Source organism: Bufo bufo, chromosome 6 (assembly GCF_905171765.1).
Source record: "Bufo bufo chromosome 6, aBufBuf1.1, whole genome shotgun sequence".
Taxonomy (NCBI): domain Eukaryota; kingdom Metazoa; phylum Chordata; class Amphibia; order Anura; family Bufonidae; genus Bufo; species Bufo bufo.
In genome coordinates, this window is record NC_053394.1 from 179,258,077 (window position 1) to 179,278,020 (window position 19,944).

The 19,944-nt window shown below is 43.3% G+C and overlaps 1 protein-coding gene across 2 annotated transcripts; it reads right to left on the reverse strand.

The window, feature by feature from the left end:
• Positions 1 to 1,210: 1,210 nt before the first annotated feature.
• On the reverse strand, positions 1,211 to 19,484 carry LOC121004698 (oocyte zinc finger protein XlCOF8.4-like). Of its 2 annotated transcripts, XM_040437002.1 has the most exons (7): positions 19,404 to 19,484; positions 4,491 to 4,598; positions 4,112 to 4,297; positions 3,910 to 4,033; positions 3,728 to 3,825; positions 3,502 to 3,601; positions 1,211 to 2,213 (listed from the first exon to the last, which is right to left on the reverse strand). In XM_040437002.1, exons 2-7 carry the CDS (start codon positions 4,566 to 4,568, stop codon positions 1,366 to 1,368), a joined length of 1,434 nt encoding a protein of 477 aa, XP_040292936.1. In that variant the 5' UTR covers positions 4,569 to 4,598; positions 19,404 to 19,484; the 3' UTR covers positions 1,211 to 1,365. The 2 variants fall into 2 exon arrangements, with proteins under 2 accessions (XP_040292936.1, XP_040292937.1); XM_040437003.1 differs by lacking the exons at positions 1,211 to 2,213; positions 19,404 to 19,484 and having other exon boundaries at positions 3,379 to 3,601; positions 4,491 to 4,615.
• Positions 19,485 to 19,944: the final 460 nt, after the last annotated feature.

Genomic DNA, 19,944 nt, shown 5'->3' on the forward strand with positions numbered 1-19,944 from the left:
CTACACTACGACATTACAGCTGAACATGCCATGTACAGACACATAAGCCGCAGAGTTTAAAATAAAAATGTGATGTCAAGCAATCTGAATGCTAAGATAAAACAATTTTAAAGAGATTTTCCAGTACTTTGCTTATTGTGAGGATAGACCATCAATATCTGATTGGCAGAGGTTTGCAGTAGCTCCTGTACCAGAATTACACAGCTCCATCCCTTTCTGTAGTGAATTTAATTGGTAAGTACAACTTTGTTCCGATTCACTTTAGTGGGAACAACACTGCAATTATCAGCTCTGTCCAGTACAGAAATATATGGAACTGTGTAGAATTGGCCCCAGAGCTTCATGGAGCCACTCCAAAACAGTTGATCATTGGGGGTGCTGGGGTGTCAGACTCCCACAACCAGATATTGATGGTCTATCTTGAGTATAGGTCATCAATAGTAAAGCACCAGAAAACTCCTTGAATGCAGATTTGATTGTAACTGGAGTATAAGGCATGATGAAGTATAAGCGTTTTCAGTATTAGTGCAAGTATTTCAAGCAGCAGAACAGTTATGGGTTCCAGAGTTGTATACCAACATCAGCTTACCCTTCATAATATGGCAATAGCAGAGATTTTGCTGGTCCAGTCCCAATCTGAGTGCCCATAAACAGATGGAACCAGCTCTGGAACCTTAACCTAAGGGTCCATTCACACGTCCGCAAAAGGGTCCGCACCCGTTCTGCAATTTTGCGGAACGGGTGCAGACCCATTCATTCTCTATGGGCCCGGACGTGAAGCGGAGAGCACACTATGTGCACTTCCAGGTTTCGGCCCCGAACCTCCGGTCCGCAGCGCCGCAAAATATAGAACATGTCCTATTAATAGGCATTTCTATAGGGGGTGCCGGCCGGGTGTGTTGCGGATCCGCAACACACCACGGACGTGTGAATGGACCCTTATGAAGATTTATTGCACTGAGCAGTTTTTGTGTAGAAATGCTGGGTGTTTGTGCTGAGAGATTGTAGTATATCAGAGTACTTGTTATGTTACTCTAGCACTAGCTTGGGACACCTTTAGAGTGGTTTATCCATTGCACACAGTTTAATAAACCACTGATAAACAAAGCTCAAAGCACATGATGTGAGAATATAGTCATATAATCTTAATCAGCAAACCACAAGAGAAGCAGCAGAAAAACATCAAGATACTGAGGGGGAATTGTAGACCTTATTTGCTTCCTTACAGATTTTATCTAAAACAGTCCATAGTATATGGACTGTGAATCTAAAGCTTCGAAGCTTCCACTGTGAGAGTGTTGGTATGGGCTCCTTCCCCATGCTTGGGGATAACTTGTCCCCTGTGTGTTACACTTCTTCTCCCTGTCAGGAGAACTGAATTTCATCTTTGTGTGTTTTTTGATGTTCAACAAGAGTATAGTTGCGAGTGAAAAATTTGCCACACTTAGGACAAACAAACCGCTTTTCATCCGTGTGAATTTGCCAATGTTGGGCTAGAGAGGATTTGCGTGCAAAGCATTTCCCGCACTTGGAACAAGGAAACCGCTTCTCTCCTGTGTGGGTTCTGTGATGATTCACAAGGTCGGATTTAAAAGTAAAACATCTACCACACTCTGTGCACTGAAATGGCTTCTCACCCGTGTGAGTCCGTGTATGTGTTATAAGAACCGACTTACATGTAAATCTCTTCATGCACAGCGTGCATGTAAAAGGCCTCTCCCCTGTGTGGGTTCTGTAATGCTGAAGAAGAGTGCACTTGCGTGAAAAGGACTTCCCACACTCGGCACAAGGAAATGGCTTTTCTCCCGTGTGAGTTCGTTGATGTTTAATAAGATCTGATTTGGACCCAAAGCACTTTCCACACTCGGAACATATAAATGGCTTCACACCCATGTGGACTCGGTGATGTAAAGCAAGGCTTTCTTGTCGGGAGAAACCCTTCCCACACGTATTACAGGTAAACGATTTTAATGCTGAGTGACTGATCTGATGTCCACTGAGGTATGATTTTTGAGTAAAATGCTTTCCACAATCAGAACATTCAAAGGGCTTCACTGCCATTTGGATCCTCTGGTGTCCATCCTCAAGAGAGTATTCATGGTTGCAGGAATCAGATGGCATATTCGCAGTATGACCAGCACTGTATTCTACATCACTGTTTTGGGATGAAAGGAGATAGTCCTCTGTGGCAATCATACTAGTGTGTTCACTGGCTGTGAATAGAGGAGAAGATCTGTAAATATGATGTAGGCAATGTCACGGAAGGTTTTTCAAAGACATTTTTTTTTTAAATCAGTCGAAAACAAGATTATAATTATTTACAAAAGTATTTGCTAGCTTCAAGAAAATTTCCAAAACCAACTTTAAGGACCAATTCAGTTATGAAGTGACTTTGAGAGGCTTACATAATAGAAACCACCCATAAATGACCCCATATTAGAAACTACACTCAAATTATTTAAAACTCTGTTAACCCTTTAAGTATTCCACAAGAATTAAAGGGGTTGTCTCACTTCAGCAAGTGGCATTTATCATGTAGAGAAAGTTAATACTTCCTAATGTATTGTCATTATCCATATTATCTCCTTTGCTGGCTGGATTCATTTTTCCATCACATTACACACTGCTTGTTTCCGTGGTTACGACCACCCTGTAAACCTGCAGTGGTAGTCCTGCTTGCACACTATAGGATAAATCTCCTGCTTATGCGCACTGCCGCAGTCAAGGCCAACATAGAGGCCAGCGCCTTTTCCTATAGGGTGCAACCATGTCCACCGCTACTGGATTACAGGGTGGTTGTAACCATAGAAACAAGAAGTGTATAATGTGATAGAAAAATGAATAAAGCCAGCAAAGGAGATAATATGGACAATCACAATACATCAGTAAGTGCTCTGTATTAACATTCGCTACATGATAAATGCCATTTGCTGAAGAGTGACAACCCCTTTAAGATGATATAAACTAACATGGCACCAGTCAGTATGTGGGTTGAAATGGAGGAAGGCCTGTCAGATCTCTTGGCCTGAGCTTACAAAGACATAACATGAGGTAAACATGACAGAAGCAGATGATTTCTTATGTCTCACTGGCAGTGTCGGACTGGCGTGCCTAGGGACCACCAGTAAAATTAATTATAGGGGCCCACTATACATGCAAATACTACCTGCTCGCATAATGACGAGCAGCAATAAGACACTCAAGATGATTAAGGGGGTCCCTGGGGACAGAGCCTGCCTTTTGTACCTAGTCATCTTAGCCACTTAATCACCTGATGCATGTATAGTAATAAATTAGGCAGTTTAATAATCTGTCCCATTTTTTATGGATACAGGTTGGTTGAGATGCTGTGCTGGGGGACTGGAGGCCCACCTATGTCAGGGGCGCTTCGGGGGATTCACCTGTCCCCCTGTGAGCCAGTCCGAGCCTTCTCACTGGGCCTATACTTTATCCTTAGTTTGCAATGACAGAAACAAAGGTAGAATAAGAGATTGTTGAAACCTGGACTGATAAAAGGTGGAATTTCTTTGTCATATGGCTGATCTCCAATCACAAAGGTCTCTTCCTGGATAACATTGGCTTTAATAACCAGGTCTTCATCCTAAATAATACAAAATTCAGATTCAATTGAATAAAAGCAGAGTATAGGATAGTATATCAAGAGTCAATAAGCACTGCTTTTTCAAGATGTAATTTTTTTATCATTAGTTTCCATTAAAACTTCTACCTGAGACTCTTGTGGAACACTGTGATTTTCCTCGGGAAAATACTGGGAATATGGAGGACTGTAATAAATCTCTGTTGAATTGCTCTTAAAGGATGATTCTGTAGAAAACACATACAGTGATGAAATTGACTAAAAGATTAGATGATGCCCCAAAACTTCCCTCCTTCATAGTCTACTCTTACCCACTGATATGAGTGGTTGGTGACTGTCCATCATGAGGTCCTTGTACACATCCTGATGTCCTTCTAAATACTCCCACTCCTCCATGGAGAAATAGACAGTGACATCCTGATATCTTATAGGAACCTGACACAAACAATGATACCGGCATCATTCAGATACCTCCCTTGGTGTTACTGTCCCAATATACCCATCACCGCTCACCTCTCCTGTCAACAGCTCAATTATCTTGTTGATGAGATTTAGGATCGCCTGATCCTTATTATTATGTACTGGAGAATGACGTAGAAGCCTCTTGATGGGGCTCTGAGTCCTGCTACATTCTTCTGAAATCCTGAGATAGTTGATAGGTGTCGCATGTTCAGCAGATGCTTTCACAACCATGTAATCCTATAATATAAGACACAGCTTCAATCTCTTGTGTACTCTAGCCCTAAAACACCTACGTAGGCAGTCACTGAATGTTTCTGGTCAAAATACGCTACAAATACTAAAACAGCAGCAGTAAAAAAAAAAAAAAAAAATTCACGTCTCTGCGCTGATAACAGTGATATCATGAGATGTTATTCCCAGAATATCTTACCTCACCAGTTAACAAGTTAATTATCTCAAGGGTGAGATTCAATATCTTCTCTGAAATGGGGTTCTTGCTGTTGTCCATCTTGACTGTTTGAATATTACTTTGAGTCCTCTGTTGACAGACAATGAATAGGTTAAAAATAGGTAAACTAAACTTAGATTACTGGAGGCTACCATGTTTCCAGCGCTGCCCCCGGTCCCCCTGCTGTGTGTGATGGCGGCGGCTCCATTCCTGAGCCGCCGCCATCAGCAGCGAGTGTCAGCTCTATGCTGACACTCTGCTGTAACCCCATAGATGCCGCGGTTGCGGCATCCATGGGGTTAATAGAGGGAGGGAGCTCCCTCTCTCAACCATCGGGGCTGCTGCGCTGTGATGGCAGCGCCCGATGGTTGCCGTGGCAACCGGACGCTTTGCAAAGGCGTCCGGTTACCATGGCAAAGGCGTCCGGTGCTGCCACTTACAGGGCATCTAATAGTATTATATTTTGCAATGCAAGAGCATTGCAAAGTATAGTACAACCATCAGCCCCACTGGATCTTCATGATCCAAGAGGGACTTGATAAAAAAAGAAAGTGAAAATAATAAAAATGAAAAATAAAAATGTAAATAAAAAAAAAGAAATTGCCTTTTCCTATAAAAAAATGAAAAAATAAAATACACATATTAGGTGTCACCGAGTCCGTAACGACCGTCTCTATAAATATATCACATGATAGACCCCATCCGATAAACACCATAAAAAAAAAAAAAAAACTGTGCCAAAAAAGCTATTTTTGTCACCTTACATCACAAAAAGTGCAACAGCAAGCGATCAAAAAGGCTTCTGACCCCCAAAATAGTACCAATCAAACAGTCTCCTCATCCCGCAAAAAATGATACCCTATTTAAGACAATTGCCCAAAAAATATAAAAGCTATGGCTCTCAGACTATGGAGACACTAAAACATCATTTTTTGGGTTTCAGAAATGATATTATTGTGTAAAACTTAAAGAGGACCTTTCACTAGTTTAAAAACTAACTATATCAGTGGGAGTCCCAGGCTATGAGCTGTGCGCTATGATTGGCCAGCGCTGCAGCAAGGGACAACCCTAATACAAAAACTCTGCCCCGTACAACAGAGGGAGCTGCAGACACCGGAGCCTATACCGGGCGAACGGAGCGGCGCCCAGACATATTAGGGTATTTTCACACTTGCGGCAGGACGGATCCGACAGGCTGTTCACCATGTCGGATCCGTCCTGCGGCTGTTTCGCCGTGCCCCCGGGCCGCCGCTCCGTCCCCATTGACTATAATGGGGATGGGGGCGGAGCTCCGGCGCAGCACGGCGGTGCACGGCTTAAGGCCGCCGGACTAAAATTACTGCATGTCAGGTTTTTTAGTCCGGCGGCTTTCTCCGTGCACCGCCGTGCTGCGCCGGAGCTCCGCCCCCATCCCCATTATAGTCAATGGGGACGGAGCGGGGGCACGGCGAACAGCCACAGGACGGATCCGACATGGTAAACAGCATGTCGGATCCGTCCTGCCGCAAGTGTGAAACTAGCCTTAGTAAGTGCAGGGGGACCCCTGGGCGCCGCTCTGCCCACTGATATAGTTAGTTTTTAAACTAGTGAAAGGTCCTCTTTCTGGCGGTTTTTTACATTGTATTTAAATGTATGTAATTGTACTTTTGTGTATGCAAGTCAATTGTACCTGAAGAAGGGGTCAACCCCCGAAACGCGTTGTACCGCTTGCTTAAATAAAAAGAACCCTCATCATTCCAACCACTGGGTGGTTTTTGCGCCGTGGGATATTCCTTTCTTTTATTGGCCATATATATGGCACTTACCGATCAGAGGGGCCCTCTATTCGAAACATGGGGTCTGTTTCCTGTTTTCTCCCCTTTTTAAAGATCAATAAATCCGTTCTTTCTGCCTTTTCAGCGGATTTAAAGGCTGTATGAAGGGGTCGATCTGGGTATCCTCTCTGATTAATTCTACTTTTTAGGTCTCTGGCCTGATCATAAAAGTCATTTTTGGTAGTACAATTTCTGCGAATACGGACGTATTGCCCCTTTGGAATGCCACATTTTAAATTAATAGGGTGATGACTCTCCCATCTTAGCAAATTGTTGGTTGCCGTGGGTTTCCTATATGTTTTAGTTTTAATAATACCATTGGTTAGAGTAATGTACAAATCCAAAAATGCCAGGCCTTTATCACTTATCTCAGGAGGTAAAGTGCATGCCAATCTGGTTGTTGTTTAGATCAGCCAGAAAAGCAGAGAATAGTTTTCTGGGGCCGCCCCAGAATATCAATATGTCATCGATATATTGCCCCAGAAAACTACCCTCGACGTCCAGACACTCTCCTCGGTGAATACCACCGTATCCTCCCACCAGCCCAGGAACAAATTAGCATACGTGGGGGCACAAGCGCTCCCCATTGCTGTGCCCCTGAGCTGGTGGAAGAATTTGGAGTCAAATAAAACATAGTTGTGTCGTAGGACGAAATCCATAAGTTTAAGTACCAAACGATTGTGTGCTGTAAATTGAGTACCTCTACTTTTCAGGAAATGATTCACTGCACACAGGCCCAAATTGTGGGGAATATTACTGTAGAGTGCCTCTACATCTATAGATGCCAATAAGACACCATCTTCAAGATGTAATCCGTCAATTTTAGTTAGTAAGTCTAGTTAGCCCCCACATATGCTAATTTGAGACCTCTCCGCTTTTAGGCAGGGCTTTATAGAACGAATAGGGATATTACTCCTCCCCCCATAACCTTTTGGATCGTTTCTACAGCGGACGAGCCTACAATTAAGGTCCACGGATCGAAAAAGGGAATTTGTCACCAAATACATCTATTCGACCTAAGACCCAGATTCACCACAGAGACCTGAAGAAATTGCACATCAAACCGTGAGTGGTTACAAACAATTCAGTGTTATAAAATACATCATTATACACTGCTCAAAAAAATAAAGGGAACACAAAAATAACACATCCTAGATCTGAATTAATTAAATATTCTTCTGAAATACTTTGTTCTTTACATAGTTGAATGTGCTGACAACAAAATCACACAAAAAAAAACCATGGAAATATACATTTTTTAACCCATGGAGGTCTGGATTTGGAGTCACCCTCAAAATTAAAGTGGAAAAACACACTACAGGCTGATCCAACTTTAATGTAATGTCCTTAAAACAAGTCAAAATGAGGCTCAGTAGTGTGTGTGGCCTCCACGTGCCTGTATGACCTCCCTACAATGCCTGTGCATGCTCCTGATGAGGTGGCGGACGGTCTCCTGAGGGATCTCCTCCCAGACCTGGACTAAAGCATCTGCCAACTCCTGGACAGTCTGTGGTGCAATGTGACGTTGGTGGATAGAGCGAGACGTGATGTCCCAGATGTGCTCAATTGGATTCAGGTCTGGGGAACGGGCGGGCCAGTCCATAGCATCAATGCCTTCGTCTTGCAGGAACTGCTGAGACACTCCAGCCACATGAGGTCTAGCATTGTCTTGCATTAGGAGGAACCCAGGGCCAACCACACCAGCATATGGTCTCACAAGGGGTCTGAGGATCTCATCTCGGTACCTAATGGCAGTCAGGCTACCTCTGGCGAGCACATGGAGGGCTGTGCGGCCCTCCAAAGAAATGCCACCCCACACCATTACTGACCTAATGCCAAACCGGTCATGCTGGAGGATGTTGCAGGCAGCAGAACGTTCTCCACGGCGTCTCCAGACTCTGTCACGTCTGTCACATGTGCTCAGTGTGAACCTGCTTTCATCTGTGAAGAGCACAGGGCGCCAGTGGCGAATTTGCCAATCTTGGTGTTTTCTGGCAAATGCCAAATGTCCTGCACGGTGTTGGGCTGTAAGCACAACCCCCACCTGTGGACGTCGGGCCCTCATATCACCCTCATGGAGTCTGTTTCTGACCGTTTGAGCAGACACATGCACATTTGTGGCCTGCTGGAGGTCATTTTGCAGGGCTCTGGCAGTGCTCCTCCTGTTCCTCCTTGCACAAAGGCGGAGGTAGCGCTCCTGCTGCTGGGTTGTTGCCCTCCTACGGCCTCCTCCATGTCTCCTGATGTACTGGCCTGTCTCCTGGTAGCGCCTCCATGCTCTGGACACTACGCTGACAGACACAGCAAACCTTCTTACCACAGCTCGCATTGATGTGCCATCCTGGATAAGCTGCACTACCTGAGCCACTTGTGTGGGTTGTAGACTCCGTCTCATGCTACCACTACAGTGAAAGCACCGCCAGCATTCAAAAGTGACCAAAACATCAGCCAGGAAGCATAGGAACTGAGAAGTGGTCAGGTCACCACCTGCAGAACCACTCCTTTATTGGGGGTGTCTTGCTAATGGCCTATAATTTCCACCTGTTGTCTATCCCATTTGCACAACAGCATGTGAAATTGATTGTCACTCAGTGTTGCTTCCTAAGTGGACAGTTTGATTTCACAGAAGTGCGATTGACTTGGAGTTACATTGTGTTGTTTAAGTGTTCCCTTTATTTTTTTGAGCAGTGTATGTTAATCTATTAATGATACTGGCAAACTGAACTTGAGGTGTATACACACTCACCATTATAACCTGAGGTGGATACACACACCAAACCTGCTGATTCTACTACTACATGCATTTAACCCCTTCATGTGAGAGGATCAACTGAGATTATATTGCATTATATCATCACATTTATTTGGATCCATTTTATGCTGAATTTATCTTATGTCCGTTATTGCTATATATGTCAGTTTTATATTGTTTTTATTGTGTATGCTTTGCAAAGAATAAATAATTTATGACCCTATACATGCAGTACTCCAGTATTTGAGTGCTCAGCCCAATTTTTTACTTTCATCATATTGTGATTATTATTTACTTTTTTATGACATTAGAAGGCTTAGAATTTTAGAAGCAATTTTTTTAATTTTCAAGAAAATTTACAAAACCGACTTTAACCCCTTAAGGACTCAGCCCTATTTCACCTTAAGGACTTGGCCATTTTTTGCAAATCTGACCAGTGTCACTTTAAGTGCTGATAACTTTAAAACGCTTTGACTTATCCAGGCCATTCTGAGATTGTTTTTTCGTCACATATTGTACTTCATGACACTGGTAAAATGAAGTAAAAAAAAAAAAACATTTTTATTTATAAAAAAATACCAAATTTACCAAAAATTTGTAAAACATTGCAAATTTCCAAGTTTCAATTTCTCTACTTCTATAATACATAGTAATACCTCCAAAAATAGTTATTACTTTACATTCCCCATATGTCTACTTCATGTTTGGATCAATTTGGGAATGATATTTTATTTTTGGGGGATGTTACAAGGCTTAGAAGTTTAGAAGAAAATCTTGAAATTTTTCAGAAATTTTCAAAAACCCACTTTTTAGAGACCAGTTCAGGTCTGAAGTCACTTTGTGAGGCTTACATAATAGAAACCGCCCATTCTAGAAACGACACCCCTCAAGGTATTCAAAACTGATTTTACAAACTTTGTTAACCCTTTAGGTGTTGCACAAGAGTTATTGGCAAATGGAGATGAAATTTGAGAATTTAAATTTCTTGGCAAATTTTCCATTTTAATCCATTTTTTCCAGTAACAAAACAAGGGTTAACAGCCAAACAAAATGCTATATTTATTGCCCCGATTCTGTAGTTTGCAGAAACACCCAATATGTGGCCGTAAACTACTGTACGGGCACACAGTAGGGCGTAGAGGGAAAGGTGCGCCGTATGGTTTTTGGAAGGCAGATTTTGCTGGACTGGTTTTTTGAACCCCACCCCCTTCATTTGAAGCCCCCCTTGATGCACCCCTAGAGTAGAAACTCCATAAAAGTGACCCCATCTAAGAAACTACACCCCTCAAGGTATTCAAAACTGATTTTACAAACTTTGTTAACCCTTTAGGTGTTGCACAAGATTTAATGGAAAATAGAGATACAATTTCAAAATTTCACTTTTTTGGCAGATTTTCCATTTTAATATTTTTTTTTTCCAGTTACAAAGCAAGGGTTAACAGCCAAACAAAACTCATTATTTATGGCCCTGATTCTGTAGTTTACAGAAACACCACATATGTGGTCGTAAAATGCTGTACGGGCACACGGCAGGACGCAGAAGGAAAGGAATGCCATACGGTTTTTGGAAGTCAGATTTTGCTAGACTTTTTTTGGACACCATGTCCCATTTGAAGCCCCCCTGATGCACCCCTAGAGTAGAAACTCCAAAAAAGTGACCCCATTTTAGAAACTACGGGATAGGGTGGAAGTTTTGTTGGTACTAGTTTAGGGTACATATGATTTTTGGTTGCTCTATATTACACTTTTTGTGAGGCAAGGTAACAAGAAATAGCTTTTTTGGCACAGTTTTTTTTTTTTGTTATTTACAACATTCATCTGACAGGTTAGATCATGTGGTATTTTTATAGAGCAGGTTGTCACGGATGCGGCGATACCTAATATGTATACAATTTTTTTATTTATGTAAGTTTTACACAATGATTTCATTTTTTAAACAAAAAAAAATCATGTTTTAGTGTCTCCATAGTCTGAGAGCCATCGTTTTTTCAGTTTTTGGGCGATTATCTTAGGTAGGGTCTCATTTTTTGTGGGATGAGATGACTGTTTGATTGGCACTATTTTGGGGTGCATATGACTTTTTGATCGCTTGCTATTACACTTTTTGTGACGTAAGATGACAAAAAATGGCTTTTTTTACATCGTTTTTATTTTTTTACGGTGTTCACCTGAGGGGTTAGGTCATGTGATATTTTTATAGAGCCGGTCGATACGGACGCGGAGATACCTAATATGTATACTTTTTTTTTTTATTTATGTAAGTTTTACACAATGATTTCATTTTTGAAACAGAAACAGCCAGTTTTTTTAAGTTTTTGGGCGATTATCTTGGGTAGGGTATGATTTTTGCGGGATGAGATGACGGTTTGATTGGTACCATTTTGGCGTACATGTGACTTTTTTGATCACTTTTATTACCTTTTTTGGGAAGTAAGGTGGGCAAAATTTCAATTTTCTCATAGTTTTTATTTTTATGGCGTTCACCGTGCGGGGAAAGTAACATGACTGTTTTATAGATCAGGTCGTTACGGACGCGGCGATACCTAATATGTGTAGTGTATTTTATTTTTTTAATTTTTATTCAGTGATAATTTTTTTTTTTTATCTTAACTTTTTTTTACATTTTTTTGACCCAGACCCACTTGGTTCTTTAAGATCCAGTGGGTCTGATGTCTGTATAATACAGTACAGTACACTATATAGTGTATTGTACTGTATTTTACTTACACTTTGTCTGAACAGATCTATGCCTTTAGCACAGATCTGTTCAGCACCATGGACAGCAGGATGCCTGAGAAGGCGTCCTGTTGCCATGGGAACCTTCACCGTCTGCTCAGTTGTGGCCACAACTGAGCAGACGGGGAAGGGTAAGGAGGGGGGCTCCCTCCCTCTGTGACCCCATCCTGTCTGGGGGCTGCAAAGGCACAGCAGCCCCCCGATGGGAGAGGGAGGGAGCTCCCAACTGTTAACCTTTGCTCTTCCATATCGCGGTTCGTACGGACCGCGGTATGGAAAGGGTTAAACGGCTGACATCGCATCACAGATGTCAGCCGTTTATACCAGAGTGTCAGCAATGTGCTGACACTCTGGTATACCACTGGACACCAATGAATATTCAAGAGGAGGCGGGCGGGGGATTGCGATCCCGCCTGCCGCACCGCCTGCAACACCCCCCCTGCACCACCCGCCGGCATAAAATCATTCAGGGGTGCAGGGGGGGGGGTGAAAAAAAACAGCCAGGTACCGCGGGGATCAGAATCTGCAGAAAGCGCAGCAAACAGCAGGTCTGAATTGACCTGCGGTTTGCTGCGATCGCCGATACGGGGGGGGGGTCATATGACCCCCCCCCCGGCGTTGTGACAGGATGTCCGCTGAATGATTTCAGCGGGCATCCTGTTCCGATTAACCCCCGCAGCTCCGCAATCTCGTTTTAAACTCATGACGTACCGGTACGTCATGGGTCCTTAAGGACTCGGGAAACATGCCGTACCGGTACGTCATGTGTCCCTAAGGCCTCTTTCACACGAGCGTGACCGATTAGGTCCGGATGCGTTCAGGGTGCGTTCAGTGAAGCTCGCACTATTTTGCAAGCAAGTTCATTCAGTTTTGTCTGCGATTGCGTTCAGTTTTTTCCGCGTGGGTGCAATGCGTTTTGATGCGTTTTTCACGCGCGTGATAAAAAACTGAAGGTTTACAAACGGGTTACAAACAACATCTCTTAGCAAACATCAGTGAAAAACGCATCGCACCCGCACTTGCTTGCGGATGCAATGCGTTTTTCACGCAGCCCCATTTACTTCTATGGAGCCAGGGCTGCGTGAAAAAAACTGAATATAGAACATGCTGCGATTTTCACGCAACGCAGAACTGATGCGTGAAAAACAACGCTCATGTACACAGCCCCATTGAAATGAATGGGTCAGGATTCAGTGCGGGTGCTATGCGTTCACGTCACGCATTGCACCCGCGTGGAAAACTCGCTCGTGTGAAAGGGGCCTAAGGGGTTAAAGGGAACCTGTCCCCGGGATTTTGTGTATAGAGCTGAGGACATGGGTTCCTAGATGGCCGCTAGCACATCCGCAATACCCAGTCCCCATAGCTCTGTGTGCTTTTATTGTGTAAAAAAACTGATTTATTTCATATGCAAATTAACCTGAGAGGAGTCCTGTCCCCGACTCATCTCACATACAGGACTCATCTCAGGTTCATTTGCATATGTTTCAAATCGTTTTCCCTTTAAGGAACAATTCAGTTATGAAGTGACTTTGAGAGGCTTACATAATAGACACCACCGATAAATGACCCCATATTAGAAACTACACTTCTCAAATTATTCAAAACTGATTTTACTAACTCTATTAACCCTTCAGGTGTTCCACAACAATTATAGGGCTTTTCTCACTTCAGCAAATGGCATTTATCATGTAGAGAAAGTTAATACAAGACACTTACTTATGTATTGTGATTGTCCATATTGCCTCCTTTGCTGGCTTGATTCATTTTTCCACCACATTATATACTGCTCATATCCAGGGGTTACAATCACCCTGCAATCCAGCAGTGATGGTCGTGCTTGCACACTATAAGAAAAGGTGTCGGCCTCTCTGGTGGCTGGGACTGCAGGAGTACGCATAGGCTGGTGCTTTTTCCTATAGTGTACAAGCACTGCCACCGCTGCTGGATTACAAGATATTCATAACCCCTGAATACAAGCAGTGTATAAAATGATAGGAATATGAATCAACCAATACATTAGTAAGTGCCATATACTTTGTGTACATGATAAATGCCATTTGCTGAGTTTTTACTGTGGTGATGGACCATGTGATCTGACGTCACCACAGGTCCTTTAGCCGGCAGCTCATGATTAAAGAAGTAAGAAGAGATCGGCAACTACGCAATCAAGAGGAGGAGGTGAGTTAATTATTTTTTAACCCTCAATTGACCACCTACTAAGCATTCTGTATTAAAGAATGCTATTATTTTCCCTTATAACCATGTTATAAGGGAAAATAATACAGTGAATAGACTGTCATCTTAGCAACCATGCGTGAAAATCGCACTGCATCCGCACTTGATTGCGGATGCTTGCGATTTTTACTCAGCCCCATTCACTTCTATGGGGCCTGCGTTGCGTGATAAACGCACAATATAGAGCATGCTGCGATTTTCATGCAACGCATAAGTGATGCGTGAAAAATCACAGCTCATGTGCACAGCCCCATAGAAATTAATAGGTCCAGATTCAGTGCGGGTGCAATGCGTTCACCTCCCGCATTGCACCCGCGCGGAAATCTCGCCCGTGTGAACTCAGCCTAAGGGTACTTTCACACTAGCGTTATTGTTTTCCGGCATTGAGTTCCGTCTTAGGGGCTTAATACCGGAAAAGAACTGATCAGTTTTATCCCCATGCATTCTGAATGGAGAGCAATCCGTTCAGGATGCATCAGGATGTCTTCAGTTCAGTCACTGTACGGCATGCTGCTGTATTTTCTTCGTCCAAAATTCTGGAACACTTCCGGATCCAGCATTATTTTACATTGAAATGCATTAATGCCGGATCTGGCCCTAAGTGTTCTGGAAAAACGGATCCGGTTTTGCAGTCTGCGCATGCGCAGACCTTTAAAAATGTGAAAAAGATAAATACCGGATCTGTTTTTCTGGATGACAACCGAAGAGACGGATCCGGTATTGCAATGCATTTGTGAGACGGATCTGCATCCGGATCCATCTACAAATGGTATCCATTTGTATACAGATTGCCAGTTCCGGCGACGGAACTGCCTGCCGGAATCCAGCGACGCTAGTGTGAAAGTACCCTCAGAAGGTAAGGGCCGACATTTGGTTTTTGGAGGGCAGATTTTACTTAAATGGTTTTTGGGTATCATGTCACATTTGAAGAGACCCTGACGTACCCCTACAGTGGAAACCCCTTAAAAAGTGACCCCATTTTGGAAACTACACCCCTCAAGGAATTTATCGAGTTGTGTACTGCATTCTTTCACCCCACAGGCGTTTCACAGAATTTAGAAACACATGGCTGTGAAAATTGAAAATTTCACTTCCTTCAATAAAATGCTGCTTTAGCCCCAAATTTTTCACTTTCAAAACAGTAGAAAATCACCCCAAAATTTGTTAAGCATTTTCTCCTGTTACGGCTCATTCAGAAGAGTGCTTTTTACCTCTGCATGCCGTCCAAGTTTAGAATGACAGCATGCACACTGATCACGGACACCACCGCAGGTTTTTTGTTTTTGAATTTTCGTTTTTCACTCCCTGTCTTTCTGGTGCCATAACTTATTAGGCCCCTTTCACACGAGCGAGTTTTCCGCGCGGGTGCAATGCGTGACGTGAACGCATAGCACCCGCACTGCATCCTGACCCATTCATTTCAATGGGCCTGTGTACATGAGCGTTGTTTTTCACACATCAGTTCTGCGTTGCGTGAAAATCACAGCATGTTCTATATTCTGCGTTTTTCACGCAGCCCTGGCTCCATAGAAGTGAATGGGGTTGCGTGAAAAACGCATTGCATCCGCAAGCAAATGCGGGTGCGATGCGTTTTCACTGATGGTTGCTAAGAGATGTTGTTTGTAAACCTTCAGTTTTTTATCACGCGCGTGAAAAACGCATCAAAACGCATTGCACCCGCGCGGAAAAAAACTGAACAACTGAACGCAATCGCAGACAAAACTGACTGAACTTGCTTGCAGAATAGTGCGAGTTTCACTGAACGCACCCTGAACACATCCGGACCTAATCCGTCACGCTCGTGTGAAAGGGGCCTAACAGTCGCATGAGGGCTTGTTTTTTGTGGACAGGTTGTAGTTTCTAATGGCACCATTTAATATTGCATACAGTCTAAGGCCTCATGCACACGACCGTTGTTGTGTTCCGTTCCGCAAAATGGGGTTCCGTTGTTCCGTGATCCGTTTCCGTGTGTCTTCCTTTATTTTTGGAGGATCACCAGACATGAAGGAAAGTAAAAAAAAATCTAAGTCAAGTTTGCCTTGCAAATGATAGGAAAAAAACGGACGCGGACGACAATCTTGTGTGCCTCCGCATTTTTTCACGGTCACATTGACTTGAATGGGTCTACGAACCGTTTTCCGTGAAAAAAATAGGACAGGTTATATTTTTTTTTACGGACTGGAACCACGGATCACGGACGCGGATGACAAACGGTGCATTAGCCGAGATTTCAACGGACCCATTAAAAGTCAATGGGTCAGCAGAAAATCACGAAAAATGGAACAACGGACACGGAATAAAACAACGGTCGTGTGCATGAGGCCTTATGGAAAGCTGGAATGAAAATCCAAATAAGGTGGGGAAAAAACGCAATTCCACCACAGTTTTATGGGCTTTGTTTTTAAGGCGTTCCCTATATGGTAAAACTGACCTGTTAGCTTTATTCTTCAGGTCAGAACGATTATGGTGATACTACATTTGTATTGTTTTTTTTGTATTTTAATACTGAAAAAAATAAAAACCTAGAAAAAATGTTTTCTTTTCATTGCCATATTCTGATCCCCTATAATTTTTTTTGTAGTCATGTCTATGGAACTGTGTAAGAGCTTATTTTTTGCAGGCCAATCTGTCCTTTTCTCATTAATGTAATTTTGGAGTGTAAATGACTTTCCGATCACTTTTTATTCAATTTTATGCAAGAGTTAAGGCTACTTTCACACCTGCGTTTAGGTCGGATCTGTCTGGTATGTGCCCAGACGGATCCGCACCTATAATGCAAACGCTTAGATCCGTTCAGAACGGATCCGTTTGCATTACCATGAACAAAAAAAAAAAAAAAAAAAAAAATTTCTTTTTTTGTTCATGATAATGCAAACGGATCCGTTTTGACTTTACATTGAAAGTCAATGGGAGACGGATCCGTTTGAAAATTGAGCCATACTGTGTCAACTTTAAACGGATCCGTCCCCATTGACTTACATTGTAAGTCTGGACGCTTCCGTTTGCCTCCGCACGGCCAGGCGGACACCCGAACGCTGCAAGCAGCGTTCAGGTGTCCCCCTGCTGAGCGGAGCGGAGGACAAACGGAGCCAGACTGATGCATTCTGAGCGGATCCGCATCCATTCAGAATGCATTAGGGCTGGACGGATCCGTTCGGGGCCACTTGTGAGCCCCTTCAAACGGAACTCACAAACAGAGCCCCGAACGCTAGTGTGAAAGTAGCCTAAGATGACAAAAAAAAATAAAAATGGCGAATGGGCCATTTGATTTTTTTCCCCATGTCTCCGTATGGGATAGATTTTTATATTTTAGTTGTACGGGCTTTTTCGCACACAGTGATGCCCACAATGTTTTTTTATTTATTCAGATTTTGGGAAAAGGGGGTGATTTACATTTTTAAAAGCTTTTTTTTTTATATACACTTTTTAAAAGTTCCCTTAGACCTCTTTCACACAAACAAGTTTTCCATGCAGGTACAATGCATATTTTTAACGCATTATTTCTTCTGTCGCGGCATGTTCTATATTCTGCGTTTTTCACGCAACCCTGGCCCCATAGAAGTGAATGGGGCTTCAGTGAAAAATGCATTCAGGATGCAGTCTGGAAGCAATGCGTTTTTCACTGATGGTTGCTAGGAGATGTTGTTTGTAAATCTTCAGTTTTTTTTCACGTGTGTGAAAAATGCATCAAAACTGAAACACTGAACACAATTTCAGACAAAACTGACTGAACTTGCTTGCAAAATAGTGAGAGTTTCACTGAACGCACCCTGAGCCAATCTGTATTGTTCGTGTGAAAGAAACCTTAGGGAACTTGAACATGCAGTAATTAGATTGCTTCTCGGATACACTCCAATGCATTAGCATGTGTTCTCCATAGAAACATATCTGCAGCAGGTTGGATCATTCAGAAGGACTGAGGCTGCCGTATTCTCTACCCAGCTTCCCGATCCCTACCAAGGGGAACTGACACTTACCCGCCCACAAGCACGTGCGCCCAGGTTTTTTAGCTCCCAAATGCTGTGGTCACATTTTACCATGGCATCTAAGGGGGTTAAATGTAGTGATGAGCGAAGTAAGCTTCGGATGTTACATTTGAAGTCGCTTCGTTCATAGCTTTGGATTAATACGATATGGAGATCCGTCTCCGTACAGCGTTAGAATGTATGGGCTCCGGTTCCCAGGTACCAGTTGGAACCAAAGCAGAGTTCAGTTTCAAGTTTTAAAGTGGTTTTCCACTCTAAAAGTCTATTACCAAAGTTATTCCAAGTCACACGCGACTTCGTGAATAACTGACTTTGGCTCATCAGAGCCCATACATCTTAATACTGTACAGAGATGAATCTCTGTACACTATTAATCTGAAGTTATTAACAAAGCGACTTTGGATGAAGCATCGACGCACGCTTCACTCACCACCAGTTAAATGTCTGCACTTGACTAGTGTTGAGCGAACTTGTGTTTTAAGTTCGGCATCTAACGTTTGCGTTATCGAAGAATCACGTTATGGATTCTAAATTCCGTTATGGTCCGTGGTAGTGGAATCCATACCTCGATTCTTCGATAAACCGACGCCGAACTTAAAACACAAGTTCGCTCAACACTACCCTTGACATTATCTGTGTCTAAAAGAACAGGCAACCGGTGGCTATGATGCCCTCTGTGCTCGAGCAGGCAACATCTTTAAAGATATGGCTCTGGGTTTTTTCAGCAACCATCTGTTTGTTCAGAGAAAATTGCAGCATGCTCATTTAAGTCAATGCATCCATTTGAAAAACCTGACAAAACATGGACACCATCCGTGTGCACTTCCTTTTCCACCAGTGGTGCTAGAAGGAGGACGGGTGTAAAAGACTGATGACATCTTCAAGCTAACGGAATGCAGTATTCAACACAGGAGGACAACCTGACAGGACCCTGACAAGCCTTACATCAATCCTGCCGCAGCTGACGACTCTTACACGTGACTGATCACATGATCATGACGTCATCAAAGGTCCTTTAACCCATCAGGACGTCTCAGCTATGCTGGCTCCACTGTATTCATTGCCTTCTGTATGTAAAAAATGACAAAGCAGAAACAATACAGAGGCATCGATAGGTGCCCTCTGACTATTCTGCCAGCCACAGCTTCCCTGCTCTGTGCCCAGGGAGAATTCAAGCAGTACGATGCTGCCCTCTGCTGGCAGCGTGGTAACACTGCTAGTGTCCGGAAAGCTCTCCCAGCTTTGTGATTGGAGTGATCGTTATGAGGCCAGTCCTGCGCTACAGCACTATTACGTCATCCATCCATCCAGAATAACTGTAATCCACTGCCCACCAGATTCCACTGTAACTTAAAAATGAAAGGGCCATTACCTGCTGCAAGCCTACTCCACCTAAATGCCAGATATAGCGTCTACCGGACCTAGGATCATGTGATCAGTCACATGTGTGGGCGGAGTCACAGTGGGAAGGGGCTGGGCTTGTGTGGTACCTTGGGAAGTTCGGATCTTTTTCATGAATCGGTTCATTTGAATCAGTTCACTCAAAAGAACCGATTCATGAATCGGATCTTCGGTTCACTTCCTGAGCCGGCAGAAGCAAGTGAACCGAAGATCAATGCGCATGCTCAGCTCATCGGATCTTCGGTTCACTTGCTGAGTCGGCTCTCAAGTGAACCAAAGGTCTGGAGGGACTCGCTCCTGGCAAACACAGCTCTGCTGCAGTGAATGCAGTGGAGCAGACTGTGATGTAGTGGCTATAGTTATTGCAGGGACTCAGAGAATTGTCTGAGAGTTTATTAGTCAAAAGAATCGTGTCACCGAGTCCCTGCCAGGCTTCCTGCTCTGCTACACTGCTGCATGCACCCTGTACACACACAGCTCTGCTTCATAGTGTATATATATTGTCAGCTCCT

Coding starts and splice junctions, on each gene's coding strand:
- LOC121004698 (XM_040437002.1), bottom strand. CDS start 4,568: ATGGACAACAGCAAGAACCCCATTTCAGAGAAGATATTGAATCTCACC. Junction 4,034..4,111: donor TTGAGCTGTTGACAGGAGAG/GTGAGCGGTGAT, acceptor TGTTTGTGTCAG/GTTCCTATAAGATATCAGGA. Junction 3,826..3,909: donor CCAACCACTCATATCAGTGG/GTAAGAGTAGAC, acceptor TGTTTTCTACAG/AATCATCCTTTAAGAGCAAT.